The sequence below is a fragment of the Misgurnus anguillicaudatus genome, chromosome 6, assembly GCF_027580225.2.
Source record: "Misgurnus anguillicaudatus chromosome 6, ASM2758022v2, whole genome shotgun sequence".
NCBI lineage: Eukaryota > Metazoa > Chordata > Actinopteri > Cypriniformes > Cobitidae > Misgurnus > Misgurnus anguillicaudatus.
In genome coordinates this window covers 12,204,875-12,232,397 of record NC_073342.2, presented here as the reverse complement: position 1 = coordinate 12,232,397, position 27,523 = coordinate 12,204,875, and the positions used below count along the sequence as shown (strand labels likewise).

The 27,523-nt window shown below is 37.4% G+C and overlaps 2 protein-coding genes and 1 long non-coding RNA gene across 5 annotated transcripts in view; 1 reads left to right on the top strand and 2 right to left on the bottom strand.

The window, feature by feature from the left end:
* Positions 1 to 27,523, bottom strand: part of muc5.1 (mucin 5.1, oligomeric mucus/gel-forming) — a 107,791-nt gene that overhangs the window by 27,068 nt on the left and 53,200 nt on the right. The window contains exons 1-14 of one of the 3 annotated variants that reach the window (XM_055192925.2): positions 10,979 to 11,078; positions 10,826 to 10,882; positions 6,508 to 6,540; positions 6,012 to 6,276; positions 5,170 to 5,284; positions 4,957 to 5,041; positions 4,729 to 4,808; positions 4,373 to 4,583; positions 2,237 to 2,362; positions 1,943 to 2,060; positions 1,727 to 1,865; positions 1,538 to 1,645; positions 708 to 777; positions 441 to 575 (exon numbers count right to left, since the gene is read on the bottom strand). The exons of 1 other annotated variant lie outside the window; for it this stretch is intronic. In XM_055192925.2, the coding sequence (XP_055048900.2) occupies positions 441 to 575; positions 708 to 777; positions 1,538 to 1,645; positions 1,727 to 1,865; positions 1,943 to 2,060; positions 2,237 to 2,362; positions 4,373 to 4,583; positions 4,729 to 4,808; positions 4,957 to 5,041; positions 5,170 to 5,284; positions 6,012 to 6,276; positions 6,508 to 6,540; positions 10,826 to 10,882; positions 10,979 to 11,057 (1,621 nt within the window). In that variant the 5' untranslated portion in view covers positions 11,058 to 11,078. Of the gene's footprint in view, positions 1 to 440; positions 576 to 707; positions 778 to 1,537; positions 1,646 to 1,726; positions 1,866 to 1,942; positions 2,061 to 2,236; positions 2,363 to 4,372; positions 4,584 to 4,728; positions 4,809 to 4,956; positions 5,042 to 5,169; positions 5,285 to 6,011; positions 6,277 to 6,507; positions 6,541 to 10,825; positions 10,883 to 10,978; positions 11,079 to 27,523 lie in introns of those variants that run through there. One more of the 3 variants, XM_073868524.1, reaches the window with a different exon arrangement.
* Positions 14,358 to 17,450, top strand: LOC141364302 (uncharacterized). The gene is made up of 3 exons (XR_012370011.1): positions 14,358 to 14,881; positions 15,926 to 16,076; positions 16,186 to 17,450. It is a non-coding gene; the product is annotated as an uncharacterized lncRNA (long non-coding RNA).
* LOC141364409 (uncharacterized) lies at positions 22,112 to 25,610 on the bottom strand. The gene is made up of 7 exons (XM_073869093.1): positions 25,604 to 25,610; positions 25,454 to 25,530; positions 25,072 to 25,261; positions 24,230 to 24,351; positions 23,591 to 23,819; positions 22,593 to 22,739; positions 22,112 to 22,516 (listed from the first exon to the last, which is right to left on the bottom strand). Exons 1-7 carry the CDS (start codon positions 25,608 to 25,610, stop codon positions 22,266 to 22,268), a joined length of 1,023 nt encoding a protein of 340 aa, XP_073725194.1. The 3' UTR covers positions 22,112 to 22,265.

Genomic DNA, 27,523 nt, shown 5'->3' with positions numbered 1-27,523 from the left:
GGCGCTCGCAGTGTGACTGGCCCCTTACTTAGTATTTTTGTCTTGTTTTCAGTAAAAAATATCTAAAAATTCTTAAATTAAGATGTATTTTCTTGATAAGCAAAATGACAGAGGAAAATAAGTCTAGTTTTTAGACAAAAGATATCAAATGTAAGCGAATTTGTGCTTAAAACAAGCAAAAAAAAAAAATCTGCCAATGGAACAAGACAATGTTTGCTGAATTTGTCTTGTATTAAGTACATTCAAGAAAAAAAATCTTATTCCATTGGCAGATTTTTTAACCAGCAATAGTGTGGGAATTAAAGGGTCATGGTTGTGATGTCACTAACTTAAAGTTTATATGTGGGATCAATACTTCATAAATGTATAACGTGATGTGGTAAACATGACTTTGGCATGTCTGTTTTGAATTCACAAGCACAGTGAATTATTAAACTCACCACTCATTTTGCCTTTCTCTGTATTGCTGGCTACAATGTACAACTGCATGATTGGAGAGAGTTGAATCTCCAGTCGAAGACTCTTCATATCAACGATAATGAAGGAAGAGGAGGGCTGAAAGATGACTACGTGTTCTGTAACAAAGAAATTATCAGGAAAGGTTTTTAACCTTTACTGGCAACCAAGCAGAATTAAAAAAAAGAAATATTTCGACACGCTTTTTAAATATATTGCAATTTTGTTTGGTGCCACTTTTGACAACACACCTGTGGAAACTGGAAGACCATATGGACTGTTTCCGTTTAGTGTGACAGTCCCGCTGGATGAAAAACTAATCTGTTTGAAAAGGAAAAATACAGCTAAATTATGCACTGCAAAAAATGATTTTCAAAAAAACAAATTCTTAGTATTTTTGTCTTTGTTTCAATAATAATATAAAAAAATATTAAATTAAAATGCTTTTCTTGATGAGCAAAATGACCAAAGAAAATAAGTGTAGTTTTTAGACCAAAAATATCAAATTTAAGAGATTTTGTGCATAAAACAAGCAAAAAAAATCTGCCAATGGGGGTAAGCTAATTTTTCTTGAATTTAGTGTTTAAGAAAAATGTTCAAGATTTTTTTGCTTACCCCATTGGCAGATTTTTTTGCTTGTTTTATGTACAAAATCACTTAAATTTCATATTTTTTGTCTAAAAACTAGACTCATTTTCTTGGGTCGTTTTGCTCATCAAGAAAAAGCCATTTTTAGTAAAAGAAAACAAAATCGTGCATTGTAATTTCTACTTGAAGAATGTGGTTTGCATTTTCAGGGTTTAAAACAATGGTGCTAGAATACGCTTATTGTTATTTACAGGGCCAGTTATTATGAATAATGGCACCTGTACTTTTTTTAAATGTATAAAATAAAATATATGAACAACAATTTTATAAACATGTTCAAGGTAGTGTGTGCACCAAAGCATTTAACCGAGTCTAGCGTGTTTTTTATTGTTTTATATGGTAGTGTTAAAACAAAGGTAGCTGGTGAGGTGCTGTGTGTTTATTCCTCATCAAGCATGCTAAATGATGTTAAGGTTTATGGAAATATGCTTACAGTGGTCCCGGAGATGACAATGGTAACAGAATTCAAACACGTGCCTGTTCTCATCAAATCACACTTTGCCAGATTTCCAATAACAGCGATGTCACTGTCATTGGAGTGCTAAAAAAACAAGATAATTTGATTTCATTGATTTATTTGGGTATTTATTGAGGTGCATTTGTTGTATTGACACTCACGGACCTTAGTGAGGATGTAGTCACAGTTGCCATTAAAGCTGAAGGTTTTTCCATCATAGGTGGTGATATGAGAGCCTCCCAGAACAGAACAGATTCCAGGACATTCCAGATCCGTGCAACTCCAGTGTCCAGCATCACACTCGCTGTTACGGTATGGCAGCAATGTTATCACAATAAAATCTGTAAGATTTTTGTTGACAGATGCATCTTCGTGACTTACCATTGTTTACATGCTTGCTCGTATGACTCTCCAGTTTGGTATATTGTGCCATCGTGCATACATGGGCATTTGTTTATAGGAATGCAACCACTGTTACCAATGTTGTCTTCCACAGTGCCTGTAAATTAAAAGCAAAAAGTCATAGAGTTTAACAGCTCTAATGTGTGGGGCTACTGCTTAAATCCACCTAGTTTTTCCTTTAGAGACAATATAATTATTATTGTAAAATATTTTTTGTAAAGGTTTGAAAGCAAGACAACATCTTTTGTTATTCTTTCAATAACAGATTCTTACCCTCAGGGCAGAAACAGCCATCTACACAGTGTTCTGTACACTGCGGACTTCCACCTGGATCCGAGCAGGTGTTTTTGCATGGGCCAGCACACTCCATGTATACCATGTTTAGTGGACATGTCTTTGCTGCTCAATAACACAGAGTAGTGATATATGTAAGCATTATTTAGTGAACAGTGTACTTAAGTATAGTATAGTAATATAGAAATCAAAAGTTAGTAGTAGTCAATAGGTGAAATTCCATAGCAATAGTTAACATTTTCTAACACAATATTTATATCTGTAAGTTCACCTAAACTTGATAAATGCTGTTAAAAGCATTCATGTACAAATTGTTAGTTTATGATATATAAAGGGGATGTCTAATGCCGACCTATCCTCCAAACCAGTCCCTAAATACGACACAAAGATGCGTTTACTGAACATAGTAAACAGTACATATATTAGGCTATGAAATGTTATATTGGGGTATACATTTAATGATGGCATGTATTGGGATATGATTTTCAATTAAAAGCTCCAGGATTAACTGTATTTATATAACACATCACACTATTCATTATACAATATAAAACACAGTATACAAAACTGTTACTTTTTTTTTCAAAAAGTACAAATATCATGCTCTGCTTGCCAAATGTATATTATTTGGTCACAGTATGAGACAATTGCTCAACTCCCTCTAAAATGTACACATCAAGAGGTCTAAACTTCGAAGGGAACAGCATAGGAATGATCACTTCTGATTGGAAATTCACCCCAAAATGTGTGTGTGACTCTTTAGCTATGTACACAGCATGGCCTCCAGGAGTTCTTTTTCTTTTGTTTTTAAAGAAGTGATACAGCTGTATCTGTCATTTATAAATCTGATAAAACTTTAGGCTCATCTGAGAAATGAAGGATGCAATGCTGCTTTATAGGTACTCATGATTAACATAAGATTGGTAGAAACTGTGTGTGTTATATCGCCTTTAATGCATGTTTTCCTTTGTCTTTGGAGTGATAAAAGCTGTTTGTGCATATAGAAGATCTGTAAAGTCGCAAAGATTAAAGTCTCTTAACCAAAGAGATATTCTTTCTAAAAGAGAAAGTTCATGCATGCATTCCTAAAATGCCTATTTGAAACATGCCCCCACTTATCTATGTCAATGTTTGGGAAGATTTGCATAACAACACCAATTTTTACAAACCAATTTATAAACAATGAAGGCGTAACTTTTATTCTCAGTATAATATTGTTGCTACACTGCAAAAAATGATTTTCAATTCTATTCAAGAAAATAAATTCTTAGTATTTTTATCTTGTTTTCAGTAGAAATATCTAAAAATTCTTAAATTAAGATGCTTTTTCTTGATGAGCAAAACGACCCAAGAAAACAACTCTAGCCTTCAGACCAGAAATATCAAATGCAAGTGATTTTGTGCATAAAACAAACAAAAAAATCTGCCAATGGGGTAAGCAAATTTTTCTTGATTTTTTTCCTAAATTTAGTGTTTATGAAAAATGTTCAAGATTTTTTTGCTTACACCATTGGCAGATTTTTTTGCTTGTTTTATGCACAAAATCACTTAAATTTGATATTTTTGGTCTAAAAACTAGACTATAAATAAACAATAAATAAACTCTTAAATATGGGTATTTTTCTAAAAAAAAAAAAAATAGCAAAAAGCTGAAATAATTTAATTTTTATAAAATTTTCTTAGAGATGAAATTCAGAATGATTTTTAAAACATACACAGAGTTTAAAATTAGTAAAAACTTTTTTGCTTTAGTTTTTTATAAATTGGGTAAGTGTGCCTTCTAGTGGATAATCGAGTTATTACAGATTAACATAAAACCTTATCAGAAACCCTTTTTTATGCAAACATTTTCTTTTAATTGACAGGGCTAACTCGTCAATGGTGGGGATAGAGTTAAGAAACGCATTATAGAAAGGCGTGGCAAATAGGAGCAACAATAATGTATTGTATGTTAAAAATAATGTATTTTTTAACCACGTAAATGCATTGTATTACACCAAATACACAAAATAGCAATGTCATACTTTTTTTTAGCATTTTTTAGCAATTTTAGCAAATTACAGTTTATAGTCAAATGTTACTTATTGTCATGTTACATATAGAAATCATACTCACGACATAGACTCTCTGTTCTCCATGTTCCCGGCTTGCCACCAGCATGTGTGCACTGTCGTGATATTTCTGTAAGTGTGTTGCAGATACAGTCCTGGTTGCCGTGACACTGACACAGGTCATCTGCGCAGGCTTTCTCAAAGTAACTTAAGTCCAACACATGGCGACAGTCATATAACCCTGAACTGCTGAGATACTTCTGACAAGCGTGTCCCTGAAGGATCAAATAAATACTTTCAGGCACTCTATCAGAGGTAGCAGTGTTTCCGCCAATACAGTACGTGTTGTGAAAATTGTTTATTAAAAACATGTGCAGCCTTAAAATCTGTTGTATTGGTCTTGATTTGGTCTTATTATACCTTGCTTTTACACTGATCGTTTTGGGGGAGTGTGACATCTTCACAGGATTCTACTGTAGCCACCTTCCATGCGGCCAGATCTGTGTGGTTCAAAGTTTTCTGACTGTTATTCACATACACGGAATTAATTAATTCTATATTAATATGAACTGTTTGTTATGTTTAAACCAAACATTGAAATAGTGGTTTGATTTAAACAATGAGGTGGTTATATCAAAATAGATTTACCATAACTAATATCATCGTCTTGGTTGCCATTGAAGTTTCCACAAAGTCCGCAAGTCTGACCTCTGTATTTTTCAGGAAGTTCAATCTAGGGAACATCAACAATATCAGCAATATATCTTTGTGGTAAATAATTTATTATACGGCAACCTTGTTTATGTATGACATTTAGCAATACCGCAAAGTATTTAAAATAAGAGACAGTAAGAGTTATACCAGTAAAGACTGCGCCTCTTCCCAAAAGACAGTGACTCCATTTTGTTTAGAAATCTTTACACTTGATGAGCTTCCCTCAATTTTAATTCCATGTTCAAAGGTTGGAATAGATAACCTGTCAATGAAATTATCATACAAATAAGAGAACATTTAAACAAGTTCACCCAAAAGAACCATTTTTGGCTTTATGATTTCAAAAGGAACCAGTTACATTTAAAGAACCAAGACTGAAAAAGTAAGAAAGAAATTGATCTTTAAATTAATAGTTCATTGGGTGACCAAAAGATTTTATTTTGTGAAACCTTTATTTTTAAGAGTGTACTTGGATTTTAAATCTTATAAATCCAAATTATATTAGAGATATTCACATGTATGTCTACCATGGGGCGCAAAAAAAGCACTCCCTTACCAAAAGACAGTGATCTGAATTCTGCGAACACAGTCTGAGACAATATATTTAGCTGCATGCTACAGCATGCTTACAAACATTTAGAAAAGCTTTTGGGTAAATTTAACCAGTCAGTCAGTGGCTGTCGGCGGGGCTTTTTCTGTGTGAGATCACATTAACAAGAGAAATGCAAGAGAAACCCCATTGTACTGTTGTTGTGTCGACACACTGACAAGACACATGTCCAAACACCCTGTAAAAGTGTAATTTTGCATAATGTGTGCTCTTTAATGCTAACATACATTCAAGGTGACCTAGAATTCATCTATGCCTAGGTAAATACAGTTTTACATTCGACAGCACCTTTAAAAATAGTACAGAATGTTGAACATGGGCCTGATTTTTATTTCATTTTTACACTGTAGAGAATAAATGTATATTTTTATAAACTCACTCTTGGTCGTCCATGAGTATTTTGCCATCACTGAGTTTGATAACCGCCCCCTGCAGCTGTATAGTGACTGACTTAAAAGTGGCTGAGCCATTCACAATCTTTCTTTGCATTTGGATGTTAAAATCAGAAGCAGCTGTGTCGCACATCACCGCCAGAACGTAGTCACATGTGTCAGCCATTTGAAAGAAATAACCATCAAATGTCTTGAAGTGGAAATTTCCCCATGTGCTGCAGATTGTGGAGAGATGACGAGGATCTGGTCCGGCTGAATCAAGAGAGAGACGTTATTAATATTTGATTTGTAATAAGCTTTTAGTAAACAAAACACACAATTAAAGGTTAAGTGTATAATGTATGCGTCTCTACTAGCACCAAAATAATGGTGAAAATGTATGTTTTTAGACAGGCTTCCCAAATATTCATATTGACAGTGACATTGCTAATTGTCTTAAACTAGTAGTGTCAATGATTTTCACTTATATAATGGGTATAATACCTGTAGTTATCATCACAGTCGGGGTGGGAAACACTGAAAAATAGAAGACCAAGACATTTTGTTATACTGAGTGCCAATGTTAATGATGAAATGTTGAATTTGTAATGTTTTGTTGCACAAAGACAATGCATAAGACACATACCCAATATCTGTATTGCTCAGATACATTTATAAGATTATTAATGGAATGCATGCTGGGAAGATGGCCGCATGAATGTTTTTGTCCTTTCTTGTTCAGTATGAAACCTCAAATAACTTTATATCTAAGTGTTTATATTAGTTAAAGAAGTAATTGATCGACTAAGATTGTGCTTTAAATTTTTATTAATTTTGGTTCGTTTGGAGCTGCATTATGGCTGATAATACGCGACAGCGCAACAAGAAGGACGCCGACGGTGAACAGTCCTCTATAATGAATGAATTGCGTGCGCTAAGTGTTAAAATGGACAATATGCAGACCAAAATGGACGGTATGCAAGTTAAAATTGAAACACAGATGGATGTGAAAATAAATTTACTACGTGGAAGTTTGGAGAAATTAATTTCCGATGGACAAGCCGTGTTTAAAAGTGAGCTGGAGAAGATAGTCAACGAAATGCGCAACAACTTGGATTTGGAAGTCAGTATTTTAAGTTCCAGAATGGAAAACCTTGAAATGAAATTGAATATGAAGGAGGTGCGGGGCAAGCCCTTTGATCCGGACGTTTCACTGGTTATTGTCGCTGTGACCCGATGCCAAAGTTGGTGGCCGTGGAGCGCGTAAGGCCGAGAGGCCGACATCCAGGGCTGGTGAAAGCGGAGCTCGAGACAGTACATGACAAAGTGACTGTGCTTCGTAGGAAGTCTAAGCTCAAGGATCATGATAACTACCGAAGAGTGTATGTATCGTCTGCGAAATCGCATGCGGAGCGGCTCATGGATTTCAATTTGCGAACTCTCCTTCGAGAGATCCCATCCGCAAGGGATTATTATTTGGCTGGTAATGGGAGATTGATTAAGCGTTTGGAGAATGATGCGAAAGAGGGCCACGAGTGTGACGAGAATACTCCCAGTCTGTAAGTACTGATTTAGTTTTGGTTCATTGGAACGTAAATGGATGGACACTGAATAACTGTGAGCTCAAAGTGCATCTTCTCCTTTCGCTGGAGCCAGACATAATCTCTTTAAATGAGACTCATCTATATAATTTTGTACCTGAACTTGATGGTTTTACCTGGATTGGACACAACCGTGCTGTGCACAAAAGAGCTGTTAAAGGCTCTGGTGGTGTGGGTGTTTTTGTTAAAAATTCTATTCTGGATAACTTTTCAATGAGAACTAACTAGGCTTATGAGGGAATACTTTGTTTACGTTTTGAACATATGGTGTCACGATATTCATTTATAGTAATCTCTTGTTATTTGTCCCCTGAAAACTCTACATGGGGTCGCAATGCGGATCTTTTCTTTGCTCATTTACTTTCATTAATATATGCGGCTGATGTTGAGACTGTTTATATTTGTGCATTTTTAGCAGAAAAGTTTGCTGTTCTCACTGTTTACAGACAGGAGGTGAGCGCACGTGAACGCGCCGATGACGTATGGTGTCTGCGTGGACTCGCTGCGCGGTTGGCATTCAAATTACGCTTACGTATGAGGGACAAAAATGGAAACGTCCGTTCGGACCGAAATCTATGATTTGTTGAACATTTTTTGGTCCTACGCCTTTCACAGATGACATAAATTTCTACAAATACATTTAAACAACTTAATACAGTGATTGCTATCAGGATGTGAGGAGACTTGTAACCAGCATAACAAAAAATGTTTCAGGATCAAATCTGTTACCCTACCTTTAATTATGTGTGGCATGGTCATTTTTATAAATCCATTAAAGCCCTGTACAAGGTCCCATTAGCCTGTGTGCAGGTGAATGAGTTAAGGACAGATTGGTTTCACACCCCATTTGGAGTGAAACAAGGAGATGTTCGCTCAACAACTCTATTTGCAATCTATGTGAATGAGTTAGTTCAGGAAATAAAGAGTGCTAACTTGGGTATAGACATTGATGACCTGAATCTCAGTATATTACTGTACGCTGATGATATTGTTTTGGTTGCTGACGAGGAGACAAAACTACAGGAGATGCTGGATATTATGCATAAATGGTGTAACAAATGGAGATTTGTCATTAATGGTGATAAAACACAAATAGTTATTTTTAGAAAGCCTTCTGTGTTTCGGAGTGATTATGAATTTTATTTTGGACAAACACTATTGATGTATTCTGTAACCTATAAGTATCTCGGGTTTGTTTTTCATGAAAATATGAATTTTTCAGAAGGCAGACGAGTGTTATCAGAGTCTGCTGGGAGGGCACTTGGAGCTGTGGTTAATAAGATGAAGGTCTGCCCTGAGCTGAGCTTTGATATATTTACTAAACTGTATGATTCAATGGTTGGATCTGTACTGTTCTATGCTGCAGGAGTATGGGGCTTTGGAGATGCGCCAGAATGTAATATGGTCCAAAGTAGGGCTATGAGATATTTTCTTGGAGTACACAGGTTTACCACTAGGGCGGCCATAGAGGGGGACATGGGCTGGGAGCCCTGTGTGGTCAAACAAAGAGCAGAAGTCCTTAGGCTATGAAACCTCCTTGTGTGTTTACCAGAGGAAAGGCTCACACGAAAAGTGTTTAACTGGGATAGAGCCCACGGACATCATTGGTCAAAGGAGGTCTTTGAGATCTTCTCAGTAGCAAATTTACAATATTTGTTTTTTAATAGTATACAGTGCAAGATCACCGATATCAAACAATTATTATTTGAGACTTATAAAGAACAGTGGAAACTAGAGATGCTACAGAAGCCTAAATTAAGAAGTTATGTACAGTTTAAGGAAAATTTCTCTACTGAACATTATGTTAAATACAATTTGAAAAGAATACAGAGGTCTTTATGTGCTCAGCTCAGAGCGGGAGTGTTACCCCTAGAGGTGGAAGTGGGGCGCTTTAAAGGAGTCCCAGAGGAGGATCGGCTATGTTCAGTATGTGATTTATGTTTGGTGGAGGATGAATTTCATTTTATGTTTTATTGCCCAATGTATAATAATTTAAGAATTGATTTGTATATGCAACAGAAAAACCCGGATTTGTTTTGGATGCCTGAAGGAGAAATTATGTCTTGGTTATTTGAAAATGAAATTTTTTGTGTGGCAACCTTTGTTGAGAAGGCATGGACATTGAGACAAAAAACTTTGTATCCTGGGATAAGGTGAATTAGTTGTGAGTATGTCATGATGTTGTGGTGTTTTATATTGTCTGTTTTTCTTGTTTGATGGTCATCTTTCCTAATAACTGCAATAACTGCTCAATACCAATGCAAATAAATAAAAACTCAAATTTCCTCTATCACTGTACCCAATACTATGTTATCAAAGTGTTGTTCATAAACAAAACGTACAATAATAATTTGGACATACGCTACTGATTCATATGTTTTGAAGCATTTAATCATTTATTTCTATTTTTACCCATTTTAAAATATCAGTAAACTCATTAAAACTATGGCATAGCACACACGTACACTGTAAAAAATTTGCTGTAGTTATGCAGCAGTTTGCCAGTAACTTACTGTAGATTTATATTTATCTAATTTATTAGCAACAGTTTGTTCAAAGAAAAATGAACATTAAATATTAACAAGTCTTTGTCTTTACACAATAAAATTATAGAAAAAAAACAGAAATCCTCATCAATCTTTTTTCAGATTTTTCCAAAAATGCTTCGTATGAGGCTGTTTTTTATAATTTTACTCTGAAAAGGCAAATACTTAATGTAAATATTTAATGTTCATTAAACTTTGAGCAAACTATTGCCAGTAAATAACATACATTTGAATATACAGTAAATTACTGGCAAACTGCTGCCAGTAATACTGTAATTACATCGATTTTTAACAGTGTTACTATAGATATTATTTTGTGACTAAAAGCATCTAAAATGAAAAAAGGTATATTTTAGCATCTATAATGTAGACACCTATTATTTTACAATTTGCAAAATCATTCTAAGATGTCTTTTAAACAATATGGAACTTTTATTGGCTGCTTTTTCTTTTTTATTATTTTCTTTTTCATTATTTTGTTAAAAACGATGTTTTAAATTAAATAAAATTGTATTTTTTAATAAAATAAATGATTATTATTTGTCTACAAACATATAAACATACACTTTTATATTTTAAGATTTTTTCACTCTTGTGAACGGTGGTAATGTACATAAATGTATAAGTTTATAAATGTAAAGGTATGTATATACATAAACACAATTAAATAATTACCTGTTGTTTGCCAGCCATTGTCCATATGTTCCATACTTCCAATATCTCTCATATAGTCTACATTCAAAAAGTCAGATATATGTTATATATTAAATATCTTAAGTTTTCAAAGCTAAACATTTCTTTAAAAATGTATGATTTTTTGTAGCTAACCAGCTTGTGTTGACTGCAGCCCTATTAGTAATACAGCCCATCTCAGCATCCATATCTGGGACATCCTTATGGTCCCCATGGTGATCAAGTACCTGCTCTGCTCAAGATGAATGGTATCCTAACCTGAAAGTCCTTGCCTTTTATAAAGCCTTTTAGACACAAAGTAATGCGTGACCAGAAGGTGGAACCAAGCATATGCATGAATATGGTATGTTTTAATAGTTATAAGATAAACATTTAAAGTTCCGCTATGCAAACAAGGATTATTTAAACCCCTCTAATGAGAAACACCGTCTTTTAGTCATAACTATGCATTTATCTCTGTTATCATCTCAAACTAAACAAGGATGTGATGATTTGTGCCTTGAAGCGTTTAAAAAAAAAACGTACTGACGCCCTCAATGTCTACTTAGTTGTGGACTTTTTATATTTGCATTGGGGTCATTTAAGTGATGCATATCTAGTAAGTAACGAAAAAATGTTGGAGCATCATAGCTCCTCATATAGACTGTCATGGTTCACATGGTTTGTCATGGTTGACTCATGCCTCAGTGGCAAACAAAATATTGACATGTAGTCCATTCAAAGCTTTAAAATGAAAAGAGCAAAAAGTGGTCAAACTATTTATTTAAGCTTAACTAGACTCTTACATACATTTATGTATTTGGCAGACGCCTTTATCCAAAGTGACTTAACGCGCATTACAAGGTATAGATTTGATCAGTATGTGTGTTCCTATGAGGGTGTTTCTCACACAAAGATCTTGCACGACTTGAAAAATTTCCGTCACTTTCATTAAACTTTTATTATGCTTTTTCTCTGTTTTGATCAAGCGTGCCGCACAAGCCCTGAAAAGTGAAGCCAAAACGTCTCGATCGCCTCCCAGTGACTGGTCCCAGTATAAGTCATAAACCCCGCCTCCCCATGTTATTCCATGGGACTTACGACCAAGTAAAAAAATGTATTACACTTCAATTATCTTTTTTCCGAAGCTGGTTTCTGTAATTTACTGTAGTTTTTATCACGCTGATGTACATTCAAATGTTTGTTTTTAAAATAGGTTTGTGTTTAGTTAGTTATTTAATGATATGAAAACGGTGGTGTCACGTCATGATTGACAGCTGTGATATCGTGTGATATGCGCATTCTACGAGAGCGAGGGCGGGGTTTTGATTTTGCCGCTTCACTTCCTGCTCACTACTGCGCAGGACTGGTGTCCCGAAATTGCTACTGCGCAGACTCAAGACCCAAGATGTCAGCGCCATATCGTGACACTGGCGGCTTCACTTTTCACCAATGGAAGAGAGCGAACAGGCGTCGTCCATCTCTTTTTACAGTCTATGGTTTTGATGCTTGCACCAAAATTTGGAATCATTTCTTTAATACTAATGTATAAAGTCAACATATATATTTTTTAATTATCCTTGTTTTGTGTGAATATACCGTACTGTAGTATGTAAAAGCATCAACATTGCTAACCATATGTCAACACAAATTAATATTGATGAAAATGGTACAAACATCAGTGTTTCCACTACATGCATTCCGTGGTGGGCCCTTAGCCAAAAAACATTCCCCCCATTCCTGTGGTTGTGGCTAGAAGGGAAGCAGCAAACCAAATCTTGCCGGATGAGCACTTTTTTATCCTAATCCTTCTCTCAAACCTAACCCTAAACACAACATTTCACGGGATTTAGGTTGTAGCTGAATCCTATCTAGCCAGGACCGGTGTTTCCCCATCCTAATCTAATCCTAAACTTTTCGCCATTTGCTGTATCCCTTTTAGACAAAACCCACGGCTGCAGCTACTCTGTCTTAAATAGAGAAATAAAGTTGTTCATTGATTTGCATTGTTCACTCATTTATAAATAAATCTCCTAAAATATCAAAATTTTCCCCAGGGGTTTAGTTTTATGCACAAATAGCATTATATCAGCAGAACATGATTACTATATGTCTCTGTTTGGAGAAAAAATATATAAAATAAGCCTACGTTGGATAGTTGACACTATCGCCTACAATCTGCAGGGCACACCATGTCCATTTACTTTGAGAGCTCACTCAACTAGAAGTGTTGCCTTATCTTGGACACTTGCTCATGGTTCCTCGCTGACAGACATCTGCAGAGCTACCTAATACGTTCATTAGATTTATATTGTTTGTTTGAGCCGGCTTCCTCTCGTGTTCTCACCTCACCTGGGGGATCACTGAGCACCGGCTCGCGTGTCGGCTTGCAGCCTCCGACTGACGCTACACGATAGTGTCAGTATGGAAGGCCATCTGGTCAAAAATGTGTAATGGTTTGATTTGACCCTCCTCCGCTGCCTTGGCAGCTTATGTTGTGGAGCATCGGCTGTCAGCCTCTCACTAGCTTCATCCTCGCGAACCTACGTGTTAGGCTCAGGCCTCCACATTGCGTCCCCTATGCGGGGCTCCTTTGTGAGTATTTTCCATGGGGTTAATCCTACCAGCCCATGTTTTCCCTCCAGCAGAGCCCCACTCTGCTTTCAGAGTTAATACTGTCTATTACATCAACCACGGTTGACTTTTCTCGACTTTTTTCTTGATGCGGCAGTGGCTTCCGCAGCGTTCCTATTACGCTCAGATAGGGCGCTTCCCAGACGCTGGCACTACTGAAATAGATGAAACATAGTCTCACTGTCTGCCTCAAGTTTAATATTACCAACTTACTTCTGTTCCCATAGGAATAATGTAGGTTTCCCCCGAAACAGATTAATGTAGACTATCAATGTCCTGCAGTCCCGTGTAAGTAGTATTCAGTATTTAGCCTACCTTGTGATTTTGGACAAATATCTTATCATTTAACCTGATAAGGAACACTGTGCCGTACACGGTACACTCCCTCCCTTGCATGTGAGGCTGCATAAATGTCATTGTAACTTTGAAGCATTAAATCTTCAAAAGCTTAGACTTTCGGGATTCCATTAAGCGCACACACAAAGCATAATATGATTTTTAGCAGTCATAAAACTGTAATCTAGTTGTAATCTACCTGAACCGGGCGGCGCCGATTTAGGATATTTACTTACCTTCAAAATCTTCCCTTTATACGCTTCGGTGAAATTGTCCAAAACAAATTGTTCATAAATCCCCAAAAGTCCAAGGAAATGGAATGGCAAAACGAATTGTTCATCTCAAAATCTTGACGTTTCTGACAGAATTATGATATAAATACTGTATACAATTAGTTCACTAACGGACATTCGTTCGAATCTCACTTTTCATTCACGATTTATAATGAATATATTCGGATGTCACGTTTATTGTGCAACGTCTGAGGAACAAATACGCCAACTTGTGGAATTTCAGCCATTCCATAAGGGGCTACTGTAAAAATGTCCCAGATAGCAGTCAGTTCTGGGCCGATTCTGGCTTTTTTCCGCCAGTGTCGGCTGAAAGCCGGACAGATTTTTAGTGTATGCGCCAGAACTGGCCCAGATGAGGAAATAGTATACCAGTAATAGACACTATTTATAGCTGTTGGCCCGAGTGTAAGCATACTCAGCTGAAGTCCGGGTCTACTAAAGTAGCGTCTCAGTGTAATCGGGCCAAATCTGGCATTGTGTAGTCGGACCGACTACATTGCATTGTGCCTGGACCGATTATGGTTTGATATGATACTGCCAAGATGTGTATGATGTCAGAAATTCAGTATGTGGCCCGATACCAGTGGAACTGACACATGCCGGTTGTAACGCTGTTTGGCGGCAATTTAAAAATGTTTATGCTTCAGACGGACAGTATACAGTACATGGCCCGATTCCGTGATGTGGCAATCAGCCCTCTAGCTGTTGAACGGCAACATCACTGCTGTTATGATTTGAATCAAGCACAGCACAAAGCTGAGCTCCCGTTGGACACAGACACCATCATCAATAACTGGTAAGTCACTGATTTAGTTTTTATATGTTAAAAATGCATGATAACAATGCAAAGGAATTGTTTGCTACATATTCAAAACCGTGAATTTTCCTGCATGTTTAGCCAGCTATCACGTTAGCTTAAATATTGTTGTTAGTAAGCTGAATCCATTTAGAAAGATGTAAATAACCAGTCGTCGTTCACGTGCAGGTTAACAGGTTTTTAATAATCAAGCAGAGAATTCAGACACACGTTCATATCTTCATAAAAAGGAGCAGTACACACAACCTTATTTGAGCTAAAGTAGTTAAGAAGTTAAAGAGCACCCTGCTGAAAAATCCAGCATCAAACCAGCATGGGAATTATGATGGTCTTTGCTGGTGGTCACCAGCATACCAGCACCAAAACACAACATATGCTGTGGCCTGCTGGTATGACCAGCATGAAATGCTAGTGCTAATGCTGGTTTGGTGATGGTCCTGGTTTGAGGCTGTTTAGCTGGTGTTCACTAGCAAACCAGCACCAAAACACAACATATGCTGGTCTTGCTGGTATGCTGTTTTTTTCAGAAGGGCACATTTTTCAGATTCACGAATTTACACACCCTTTGATGAGTAAGTGTTAAAGACATGTGAACGATGTGCAAATGTACAAAACCCTACACTGTAAAAAATTTGCTGTAATTATGCAGCTGGCTGGCAGTAACTTACTGTAGAAGTTAAAGACTGAAAATGTTATGTTAATTTAACTTTGAACAAACTGTTGCCAGTAAATAACATAAATGTAAAATCTACACAGTAAGTTACTGGCAACTAGTAATTTCTACAGAATTTTTTTACAGTGTAAGTAAACAATGACGCTAGTTATCTTCTTCAACTTAAATCTCTTTTCTTGGACTACAACAAACACACAACAGTTTACTTCTATGGATTGCACACAACTTTTCTTAAATTAGCACACAAAAAATAGCATGCATCACCTCTTTGATATAAGCAATCAACTACTGTATGACCTGTGTCCTGTATGAAACTATGACCAACTATTAAGACTATAAATCTTTTTCAGGTTAACTGGTTGGGGCTTATTGGCGGGACAGATGTACGAGACTGCACATGGCATATATTGAAGAGGGCGACCGACAACTCCCTGGCTTAAAACCTCAACTGGATGGAAAAGACTTTATTTGCCACCCTCTAACTCAGAGAGGTAGTGATTGGTAAATATATCTGTTAATTATTTGTTAATAAAAATTAGACATTTCTTTTTAATATGCTCATTAAATGTTAAAGATTTCACAATGACAATATGGATTATTTATTTTAAAGATGCAGTTCGGAGAAGGTCCCTTACAGTTGTGGAGGGGACAATGAAGAGGTGGCTCTATCGAGAGGGTGGGTGCAAGAGACAACTTTAGCAAAAGAAAAGCAGTTAGTGTTAGCGCCTGTGTCTGAGTCTGCAAAGGAGAATGTTTTGTGCTGTAAAAAGAGTGGTGGTGTTTTGGTTAAATGTGTTTAACTTGTTTTAATTTCTTGGCTTGTGTGTGAGAGGTGTGTGTGCGTGTGGGTTGGTATATGTGGTTTATGGGGAATAGTGTATAATGACATGTTTAATATGCTATAAACATGCTTTACAGTGACACAATACTAAGTGGTACTTTTTCAGATTAAAGACTTCCAACAGATTTTTGTTATGGTTGGGCTTAGGGACTAGGGTAAGTTAAGGCAGTAGAATATACAGTTTGTACAGTATAAAATGCATTGTGTCTATGGAATTGTCCCGGTAAACCACATATGCCAATGTGTGTGTGAGAGAGAATTTTTTTCTTTAAATGTTAATTAATTTGTTTTACATGTTGTCTCGCTGTAATTGCTTAAGGGGATAATTCACCCCAAAATTGCAATTTTATCATAAATCACTTCCCCTCTGTCGTTCTAAACCAACAAGTGCTTAGATTGTCTTTAGAACACGTTTTTAGATATTTTTGATGAAAACTGGGAGGCTTCTGTCCGTCCCATTGATTTCAGTAAGTTTTACAATCCATTTAACACAAAAGAATGAAAGACATTGCCAAAAAGTTCAATGTTCCATCAGTATTTCAATGAAAATTTTTTTCAACAGTTTGTTCTTCTCCTTGGTCGTTCAAAGCCTGTTAACGACCAGACTACGGCGCATCCTGCTGATGTCACCTGCTGCTGACGTCACCTGCTGACGTAGTTCCCAGCGTACAGACAGAATAGGCTGCCAAGTAATTTGTACATTTATTTGGGCTGTTTAAGTATTGTTACAATGTTTGCATTATGCTTTAAAAAAAGCGTAGAAAAACAAAAAAAAACATTGGTAACCACATCAACAAGTGACAAGAGCTGCAGGTGATGTCAGCAGCATCGCTGTAGTCTGGTCTTGAATACACTTTCAACAACTAAGGAGGAGAACAAATTGTTGAAATCGTTCGTTTTATTTTCTTTGTGCACAAAGTGTTCTTGTCGCTTCATAATATTTTTATTAAACTACTAATGGAAAATGGACCTTTTTGGCAACGTCTTTCATTCTTTTCTGGGAAACGGATTGTGAGACTAACTTAAGTCAATGGGACAGACAAAAGCCTCATTCTAAAAACATTCTAAAAATTTATTCTGAAGACAATCAGAGCACTTGGTGAAGAACGACACAGGGGTAAGTGATTTATGAGAAAATTATAATTTAAAGGGTGAACTATCCCTTTAAAAATGTTTATAAAGTGGGTTATGTGCTTGTAAAATGTGTTGTGTAAGAGATATATGTCTGTTTGTATTTGTTGGGTTTTTGTAAAGTGTACTGAATTTGTTAAGAATTAATATGTTCAAAATTACGGTAAATTGTTGGTACATGTTAAAACATGTTCATATTTATGTATTTGTTAACTGTTAATTCACATTAATGTGATGTGTGTATTTTTTTAATAAAAGGCTCTTAATCTTCTTAAATGGGTGTATTTTTCTTGAAAAATAAAAAATATACAATATTTACCAGTTTCTGGGCCACATCTGGCCCAGGGACCATGCAGATGTTGTCAGCCACATAAAACAAAGGGTCTGGGCCAGACCTGGGCCAAATAAGCAATTTAAGTCACTTTACAGTGTGCTAGCCAGACCTGGGCCAAATAAACAATTTAGGTCACTTTACAGTGTGCTGACCAAATCTGGGCCAAGTCAGTATGTAAGATCTATTTTACTGGGTGTGGGCCACAACTGGCCCAGATTTAATAGTTTGATCCAATTTTTAGTGTGTGGGCCAGTTTTGGGCCGGGGACCCAGCCAGAACTGGGCCAGAACTCAAGCAAATATGTGGCCCAGTGGTGGGCCAGCCAGATTTTGCTATCTGGGGTGTGAGTGTCGAACTGACGCGCAGCAGTGCACTGCGTTAATATTTAGCCTATAGGTAGATAAACCAATGGCCTGAGGAGAATGGGCTGACTGATTAAAGCTGACAGAAGAGCAACCTTGACTGAAATAACCACGTGTTACAACCAAGGTATGCAGCAAAACATTTGTGAAGCCACAACACGCACAACCTTGAGGCGGATGGGCTACAACAGCAGAAGACCCCACCGGGTACCAATGAAAAAATGTTGCCTGGTGTGATGAGTCTTGATTTCTGTTGAGACATTCAGATGGTAGAATCAGAATTTTCATCAGAACCTTGTTATCACTGTGCAGGCTGGTGGTGGTGTAATGGTGTAGTGGATGTTTTCTTGGCACACTTTAGGCCCCTTAGTGCAACTGGGCATTGTTTAACCTTGTAAACCCCTTGGTTGCAATATTACAACATCAGTTTAAAATCTAATAAAGTATACCTGTACATGTTTTCTTACACAACTTAAAAAGTCCTAATGTTTGACCATGCAATGATTTTGAATTGTAGACTCTGTAAATAGGTTTGCTTTCCTGGTCGTGAACTTACAAAACCTTCAAAACTGCCTTGAGGAACATAACGTTTTTTTTACTGGACTAAATAAATCAACAATCATGTAAGTAAAATGCCTACAATTTTTTTCTGTAATTAGTTATGTGTCTAGATCATGCAGATTTTAAGATACAGCTGAATGTTTTGAATATATAAGATTTTAAGCTTGTTATGTCAATCTTGTAGTTTTACAACGTTGGGTCTGAAGGGTAACAAAATGTACCTGTGCACCTTGCAACTTACATGAATTTGCTGTTCTTCTAAATTGCTAAAAAAAAAAATTTTAATCATTTTTTGTAGCAACAAAATATAATATTGATGTTAAATGTCTATTTTGAGTTTTAAGATTATTAAATAAATTTATAGGAAATCAATAATTTATTTGAGAATTTAAAAGTATTTATGCACCAATATTTGAAGAGTTTGGTTCCAAAACGCGATAAACGCCATTTTTGGAAAAAAAGGAGTTACTGCCAAAATCAGTATTATATCAGGTCAGTAGTTAAAAGTAAATTCTTAAATCCAATATCCGCCGTGTTATTCTGTCATCTTTTCTCCCTTTTTTCCCAAAATGCGATAAACGCCACTCCTCCTTTTTTACAGAACGCAATAAATCCATTCCTGAAATTACAGCCCACCAGTCACGCAATGTAAACAAACAATGGCGAGTACCCGGAGTCCTACTTTGTACTTCGTGATCAACAAACAAAATAAAATTATACTTTAATTGCATTGCTAAACCTGTGATGGTTTTCTGTGACGGGAAAGAAACGTAAGCCATCAACATCTAATCATTTCCGCGAGAGGCACTCAGGTGCTTGTTCTCCCCACAGCATCAAGCTTCTCATGCTAAAACATTGACCCCAGGAGATCTTATGAAAACTTTACATTATTTTACTCAAAGTAAACGAAAATCGAGCAGGGCCAAAACAGAGACGACGTCAGTATAACCGCAGCAATGACAGTGTTCTTAAAGGATAATTCCGGTATTTAACACTTTGAGTCTCATTTCTGGTTTGTTTTGGATGAACTACAATGATGGACACTGAAATTTTGACAATGGGTCGTGTCTTGAGTTTTTGACTCGTTTAGAAGCGTCTCTTGACTGCTTCAGAATGGAAGTCAATGGCCATGCACAAACATGTCTTTAAAACAACACTTAACGTTCATTTTCAAAAACGTGCTACTCACCGAGTGGTTTGTGGTGTTCGTTGATGATTAAAAACAAGTAATGTAGCGAAATACAGTTTCTGTCGTGTTTTAATTGGCATTTTGTAAAATTCCATTGACTTCTCTGGAAGACTAATTACTCGCTGATATATCACTCCGCCGCCGGAAACGGGGTCTGTTTACCTGCGGTTGTAGTTTTTTCGCTCGGTTTCTCTCAGAAGGCTTGCGTGAGCAGAGCAACTGTGCCCTCAGAGTAGCGAAATAACAAACATCAACTTTTTCAAAAATCCTTACATCTAAAATGGATTATGAAAGGTGGATTCTGGATGACCCGTTTGATTTTGAGTTTGACGTCGAGGATATCGTTTCGAACCTGAATATAAAGAAGAGGAGCTACATGTAAGGGAGATGGAGGCTCAGGCTATGGCTATGGAGGCGCCTGAAGCTCCGGCAGAAGCGGTCCCCAGGATCACGGAAACTTGGTGGTGTGCCTGTGGCAAATGCAGGCCGATGCCGACGGAGATAGAAAGTCGGTGCTGTACGGAGTGGGACCTTCTCTTCACAGCTGACATGGCCAGCCTGAATGTCTCGGTCGACGAGGCTGATGTGTCATCGGTATGCATCACAGACAACGAAGTGCGCCAACTAATGTGTAAACCCGTGCTGGAAACTTTCTTCTGGGTACCAAAGATAAACTGGAAGAAACGCCCCACACCCGAAGGACCGAATGGACAATTGTCAGAAAGGTAAGCTACATTGATATATTGTATTTCCTAGTCGCTGACGCAGTCTATGCTCTGTTATGTAATCCTCAGGCAATACCGACTTGTGGCTTATCGTGTAATTCTGGAGTAGGCCCTCAAAGGCCAACCACTTGGACGAGGAAGTAGAATTGCATTGCCCAGTTGCGTGGTGTGGGCTGTTAGGGATGCATTCCCATCCCCAACTGGACAGTATGCGGGGTTCAAACCAAGCGAGATAGAGGACTTATTCTGACTTTATCACTTACCATTGGATTCAGCTTCTATTAAAAATGTTAAAATAAAATGCTATTTTTCTTCTATGTCACTTGTCTTTGCATTTATTTACAAAGTACAAACCAGTCTGTTACGCATAAACATTTTCATATAGTATGTGTAAAAGTAACACATGTATGAATTTAATAAAAATGTCATATATATCATTTTCTAACATTTATATAAAATATATAAAAACATATATACGCATGTGTTTCTTAAAGGGATACTTCACTTTAAAATGAAAATTCTGTCATCATTTCCTCACCCTCAAGTTGTTTCAAACCTGTATGAATTTCTTACTTCTGCTGCACAGAAAAATAAATATTTTGAAGAATGTCAGTAACCCAACATCTAACTGGAGCCATTGACTTCCATAGAAGGAAAAAACAACTATGGAAGTCAATTGGTTACTGACAATCATCAAAATATTTGTCTTTCTGTGCAGAAGAAGAAAGAAATTCATTTAGGTTTGAAACAACTTGAGGGTGAGTAAAAGATGACAGAATTTTCATTTTAAAGTGAAGTATCCCTTTAAAGGAACATGCCCACATTTTGGGAAGTTAGCTTATTCACCATGTCCCCCAGAGTTAGATAAGTCCATACATACCTTTCTCATCTCCGTGCGTGCTGTAACTCGGTCTGACGCACCCCCCGCTAGCTTAGCTTAGCACAAAGACTGGAAGTGAATGGCTCCAGCTAGCAAACTGCTCCAAATAAGTGACAAAATAACACAAACATTTTCCTGTTTGTGTGTTGTGATTTGTGTGGTCACGGCGAGTACGGATAACAAGGTCATGTGAGACGCGGCCATCTTTTAACAGTGTACATACTGGGAACTATATTCTCAGAAGGCGAAGCACTGCTTAAACCCAGTATGTAAACTGTTAAAAGATGGCCATGTCTCATATTGTTATTTGTACTTGCTGTGACTATACAAATCACAACACATAAATAGGAAAATGTTCGCGTTATTTTGTCACTTATTGGGAGCAGTTTGCTAGCTGGAGCCATTCACTTTCAGTCTTTGTGCTAAGCTAAGCTAGCGGGGGCTGCGTCAGACAGAGTTACAGCACGCACGGAGATGAGAAAGGTATGTATGGACTTATCTAACTTTGGGGATACGGCGAATAAGCTAAATTCCCAAAATGTGGGCGTGTTCCTTTAAATACATACATGAATGTGTGTATTTCTATTGAACATACTAATTACACACAGGACACAAACACAAACTGTAAAGGTTCGCCCATCCCTAATGTTAGGAGGCCCTTAGTTTCTCAAGCATCAGTGTGGCAAGGGAATCTGGATTTATGTTTCCTGATGAGATCTTCTTTGGGGGGTCTCTCCTTAGTGGCAATGTTAGGAGGATGCTGGACATGTGGCATATTTTCCGGTGCTCTTTCCTCCTTTCTCTCCAACACGCGTTCCACAAGGTGTTTTGTGAAGTCCTGACTTGTAGGCTCATAGATCTTCTTGACTATCCATTCCTTGCTTTGTTTTGGGAATGTCATACTGTATCTTGGAAGTCCTAGAAAGAGAACATCACTTCTTAGTCAACTTGTTACACAAACACAATTAGGGACTTAATTATGAAATCTCAATACCTTCAGAAGTTTCTGCCTGCTCTCGGCCAACATTGTAATTGTTGTCCAGGATGGCTAGTTGTGTTCGAGCTACCATGGTGTCGTATCCAAAATGCAGTCGTTTAGGCAGATACTTTAGCATAATGCTGTGGTACACCTCCAAAGCACCTGTAAATCAAAGTGTTTCATTAGACATTAGTCCCTTTCACACATACAGTCTTTACTGGTAATTTACTGGTAAATTGCAGTTAACATGTCATGTGTGAACAGAACCTTTCCGGTAAATCAGTGCTCCCAATTTACCAGTAAGACAGGTTGTAAGATTAACGGTAAATTGCCGGTAAGCGCTGTGTGTGAACGAAAAATATAGCATTACCGGCATTTAGATGACGTCAGACCGCGCTGACAGATCGGGCGGGCCAATCAGAAAGTTTTTTATACAGGTGACGCGGTTTCCCCCAGACTGTTTACGGACGTTTCCACACACATATTGCTTAAAAGTCGAGCACACCTGAAGTTAACATCCACATTTCTTCACCAAAGTTGTTTAAAACAGCTTACCATCTAATTGCCAAATTCCCGACGTCCTTAGCACACCATCTTTGAAGCCTAATGTGCAAACGCGCAGGTTTCGTTTGACGCCGCCTAACGCAATGTTGTTTGGTCACGAGCAACTTCGCGACCGTTTGCCACAGATGTGAAAACAACAAAATACGGACCGTGGATATAAAGTCATAACCCGCCGTTTACAAATACGACACGGACGGAGCTCGCCGGCCGCGCGCCACAGGTAACTTCCGCTTTCTCTCCGAGTTTACCGGTATTTTGATACTGATGTGTGAATGATGTCTTACTGGTAAAAAGACGGAACGTCACTGCATGTGTGAACAGCACATTTTTGTATTTACTGGTAAATTCATTCTGGTAAATTCATGGTAATTTACCAGAATTACTGTGTGAAAGAGGCTATTGACTACACAGGTTGAAAAGTTGCATACTTGTTTCATAATGCTACATACCTGTGTGTTTGAAGCGAGTCAACTGCTCAAAGTCGTTCAGAAGTCTTTTATCTTCTACAATAGTCCGTAAAGCCTTGAACACTTGAGACTCTGGGTGTAGCCATCGCTTTGTCCTTTGCTCATCTGGGTGTAAAGCAGGGTGAAAACATGCCCACTTTCTACCATCTTGCTCCCATGTGTGCTCTCCACAGATGTGGTGAAGGACTGAGGTCCACCGCCGCTTCAGTTCCTACAGAATATGTAAGGAATAATTGACGACGGGCCATTGAATTATAAGAAAATAATGCACACCAAGGTGGTAATGCAGCACGACGCGAAGCGGAGTGCCGTTACACCGCAGGTGTGCATTATTTTCAAATAATTCAAAGGACCGGAGTCAATTATTCCGCTTTTACCACGGTTACCACAAACATTGCTCTGGTGCCTGTTTTTAGGACAATTGACAAGTTAGGTGTGCGGTTTACAGAAAAATAATCAACACCCATAGAACATTTCTCAGACAATTAGAATGCAGCATTCAACAGACCCGTGGTATAAATTTGTAAAACTACTTGTAACAAGACTATTTGTTCATCTGCTGACTGGATTTCAGTGCCACTTGGTTATCTTTATACATTCTTTATACGTTCGGGTTATTACCTCAGCACTCCCACCACAAGAGGAACACGAGAACCAAAAGTGATTGAGGATGGACCGAAGCCAGCCCTGCAGTTCCCGATTTTCCTTTTTGTTGGCGAGTGCTAGTAGTTTTTTCTTTATGCCTGTGTATAATAGTAATGAAAAAAACACAAAATTAACAAATGAAATGTGGGTGTGCCAAATGTGGTGTCTTGAGACATGGCGGGTCTTTATTTATTTGAAAAAAAATAAAAAAATAAATAGAGAGAGTGAAAGAGTATTGCTACGCTTTTTTATTTTGGTTATGTGTATGTAATATACGTAAGGAATAATTGACGACGGGCCATTTAATTATAAGAAAATAATGCACACCAAGGTGGTAATTTGCGTCGTGCCTTTACACCGCAGGTGTGCATTATTTTCAAATAATTCAAAGGACCGGAGTCAATTATTCCGCTTATACCACGGTTACCACAAATATTGATCTGCTGCCTATTTTTAAGACATTTGAAAAGTTAGGTTTGCGGTTTACAGAAAAATAATCAACACCCATAGAACATTTCTCAGCCAATCAGAATGCAGCATTCAACAGACCCGCGGTATAAACATACATACATACATACATACATACATACACATAACCAAAATAAAAAAGCGTAGCAATACTCCAATGAAAAATAACAATATCAATCCATTGTTACAAATAATATTTAAAAATGAAAAATGTGCTATTCCCATTACATTTTCAACAAAAACAAAAAAAATGTCCAAAAGGAGCAAGGTGAAGCCGAAGCTTGTATGTTTCGGTTCTTGATAGTAATTGAGTCACTCACAATTTAAACTGTTTTGATACAACTACTAACCTTTTGCTACATGCCAAGTATCAAACTCGTGATGAATCATATGGAATTCCTCCCTCATTATTTTCAGAACTGATGGGGCCCGATCTGTAGTGATGAGATCTATGTCTAGTCCTTCGTTAAAAATTAGATGGTTGAGGCCTCTCCTACAGCCTTGGGACTCCATGGCAACTGAACTGCTAGCTTCCGTTACCTGAAGAAATAAAATACAAATGAATGAATGTGCAATACATTTTAATTTAGAGATCATATGCCACCCAGTCCTCTTTGATCCTAAAAGGATACAGGAAAACAAATAAAATACTCACTGAATTATGCTTTATCTATACTTTCTGTCACCCAGAGTATAGTTTCACAAATCAGAGCAGAAGAATTTTGGTTTTACCTGTAGTAGTTCAAAGTGGATGATCTCATTAGTGGATAGAAGCTGAAACGAATAGGTGGAATACTTGCAGCTGTAGCCTGTAGAATGTAATAGTGTGACAACATGTGAGTCCTAGGTATCCGGATGAGAACACTTCTAACACGGTCTTACAATCCATAATTTCATGTATTAAAAAAAAACCTTGCCATCAAAAAACCTTGAGTCAGACCTTGCATCTCCACACAGCTCTATTGACTCGCCTTCAGCCTTTTGTCTCATAAGGCGCTTGATGAGATTCTCATGATGATTCCTGTATGCAAAGTGTACTACTGGAATAAGGTAGTGTGATTGGATGGAGTAGTACTGCGATTTCTGCAAGAGTTGCAAGTTTAGTATTCTGGCCCAGTCATGTATTTCAGTGAAAGTTGTTCCAGAGAAAAGCATAGCAGCAGAAACAAGCAGGTTATTCTGTGCCATTCCTCTTGCATCAGGACATGATGCCCACCTGCCATGGTGATTGTTCATACATGTCCATTCAATCTTTATTTGGCTGCCTGCAGTTGTAACTTTTTTATCAGTGATGGGTAGGGCACATGTATGGCATGTTCTAAACGGTGTCATGAGGCTAGACTCGTTCACAATCCATTTTCTTTCATCCCACTCCCCTTGCCTTTCTGTGGAACATGAACTGGAGGTTGCGCTTGATGCTGATTGTTGACTGAGGCTGAAGCTCGTGTCTTTTGGGTCATCCTCAATGATTGAGGACATGCTGTCAGCCATCTGAAACATCTCAGTTTCACAATCATCTGGCTGTTGAAAAGTGAAACAAAGTAATGCTTTCTAGTGATAATAAACATTGCATCACAACAAGTAAGACAAAACAATATACAAACTTACAGATAGTGATAGCCTCTCCCTGATCACAGGTAAAGCAAGGTAACTGCCAGATAAGGACTTCCTTGGTAATTTCGTGGAGTGTTGAGGCTGTTGCTGTGGGCTGGTGAGAACAAAGGACAGGCTGGAGGTAGAAGGCAGATCCTTCACAGGAGTTGAAGAAAGGGGAGCGTTGAAAACAAGGGGTTCTTCACCACCAACAGCCTGTAACATGTTGCAGAGCACACTCTCATCAATATTACTGATAGAAGCACTGTTGTAATGATGGCTCAGACTGTGCCATTTCAATGGTGGTTTGAATGATTTCTAGAGAAATATTGTTAACTTGCTACATCTACATTTGCCAGAGAAACTATTAATTTTTATGACTGCGTAACGATTAATCGCAACTAACCGTTTTCAGAATAAAAGTTTTTGTTTACATCATTTACATATGTTTACTGTGTATAATAATTATGTATATATAAACACACACACACACACACACACACACACACACACACACACACACACCAGAAATAATTACATGTGTATATACATTATTATATTTATTTATTTATAATTAATACTACATATAAGTATAAATGCTTTATAAATATATTTCTTCTTAAAATTACACATGTATGTGTGTGAGTATTTATACATACATAATTATTATATACATATATGAAGTATAGAAAACCGCGTATTCTAACAAACAATTAGTTGCGATTAATTGTTATGCAACCCTAATTATTTTTATTGGGTCATTTAGGGAGATTAGCTAACGTTACACTATACATGTCTGGAAAGGTTATTGTATAAAGGAGTCAGCATTGTATACATTAGCGGCTTTTGGCTCATTGTGGGGCTGACGTGTTTTACAATTCTTATCTGGACAAATGTAAACATAGATTTTCTGTCTCCTTCTACAATACCCTTTCCAAAAATATATAGTTTAGTTAGTGTCCGTATAACTTTTGAGTCAGATGTTCATGCTAAACTAGTCATACAAATAACAACATTGTATATTGTTTAGCTTACCCCGAGGTCGTCTTCGTCAAACGTTGGTCCACTTATCGTCGGTACAGCTGCCCTATTCAGAAATAGTTTCTTCGGAGACTTTTTTCGAGTACCTGTATATTGAACATAGTCCTCGCGCCGAAAGTGTAAGCCACAAACACGATGGTCAGCTTCTCGAAGAAAATCTACAGGGGT

Coding starts and splice junctions, on each gene's coding strand:
- LOC141364409 (XM_073869093.1), bottom strand. Junction 25,262..25,453: donor TCCACTTTGAACTACTACAG/GTAAAACCAAAA, acceptor TTATTTCTTCAG/GTAACGGAAGCTAGCAGTTC. Junction 22,517..22,592: donor GCAGGCAGAAACTTCTGAAG/GTATTGAGATTT, acceptor TTCTCTTTCTAG/GACTTCCAAGATACAGTATG.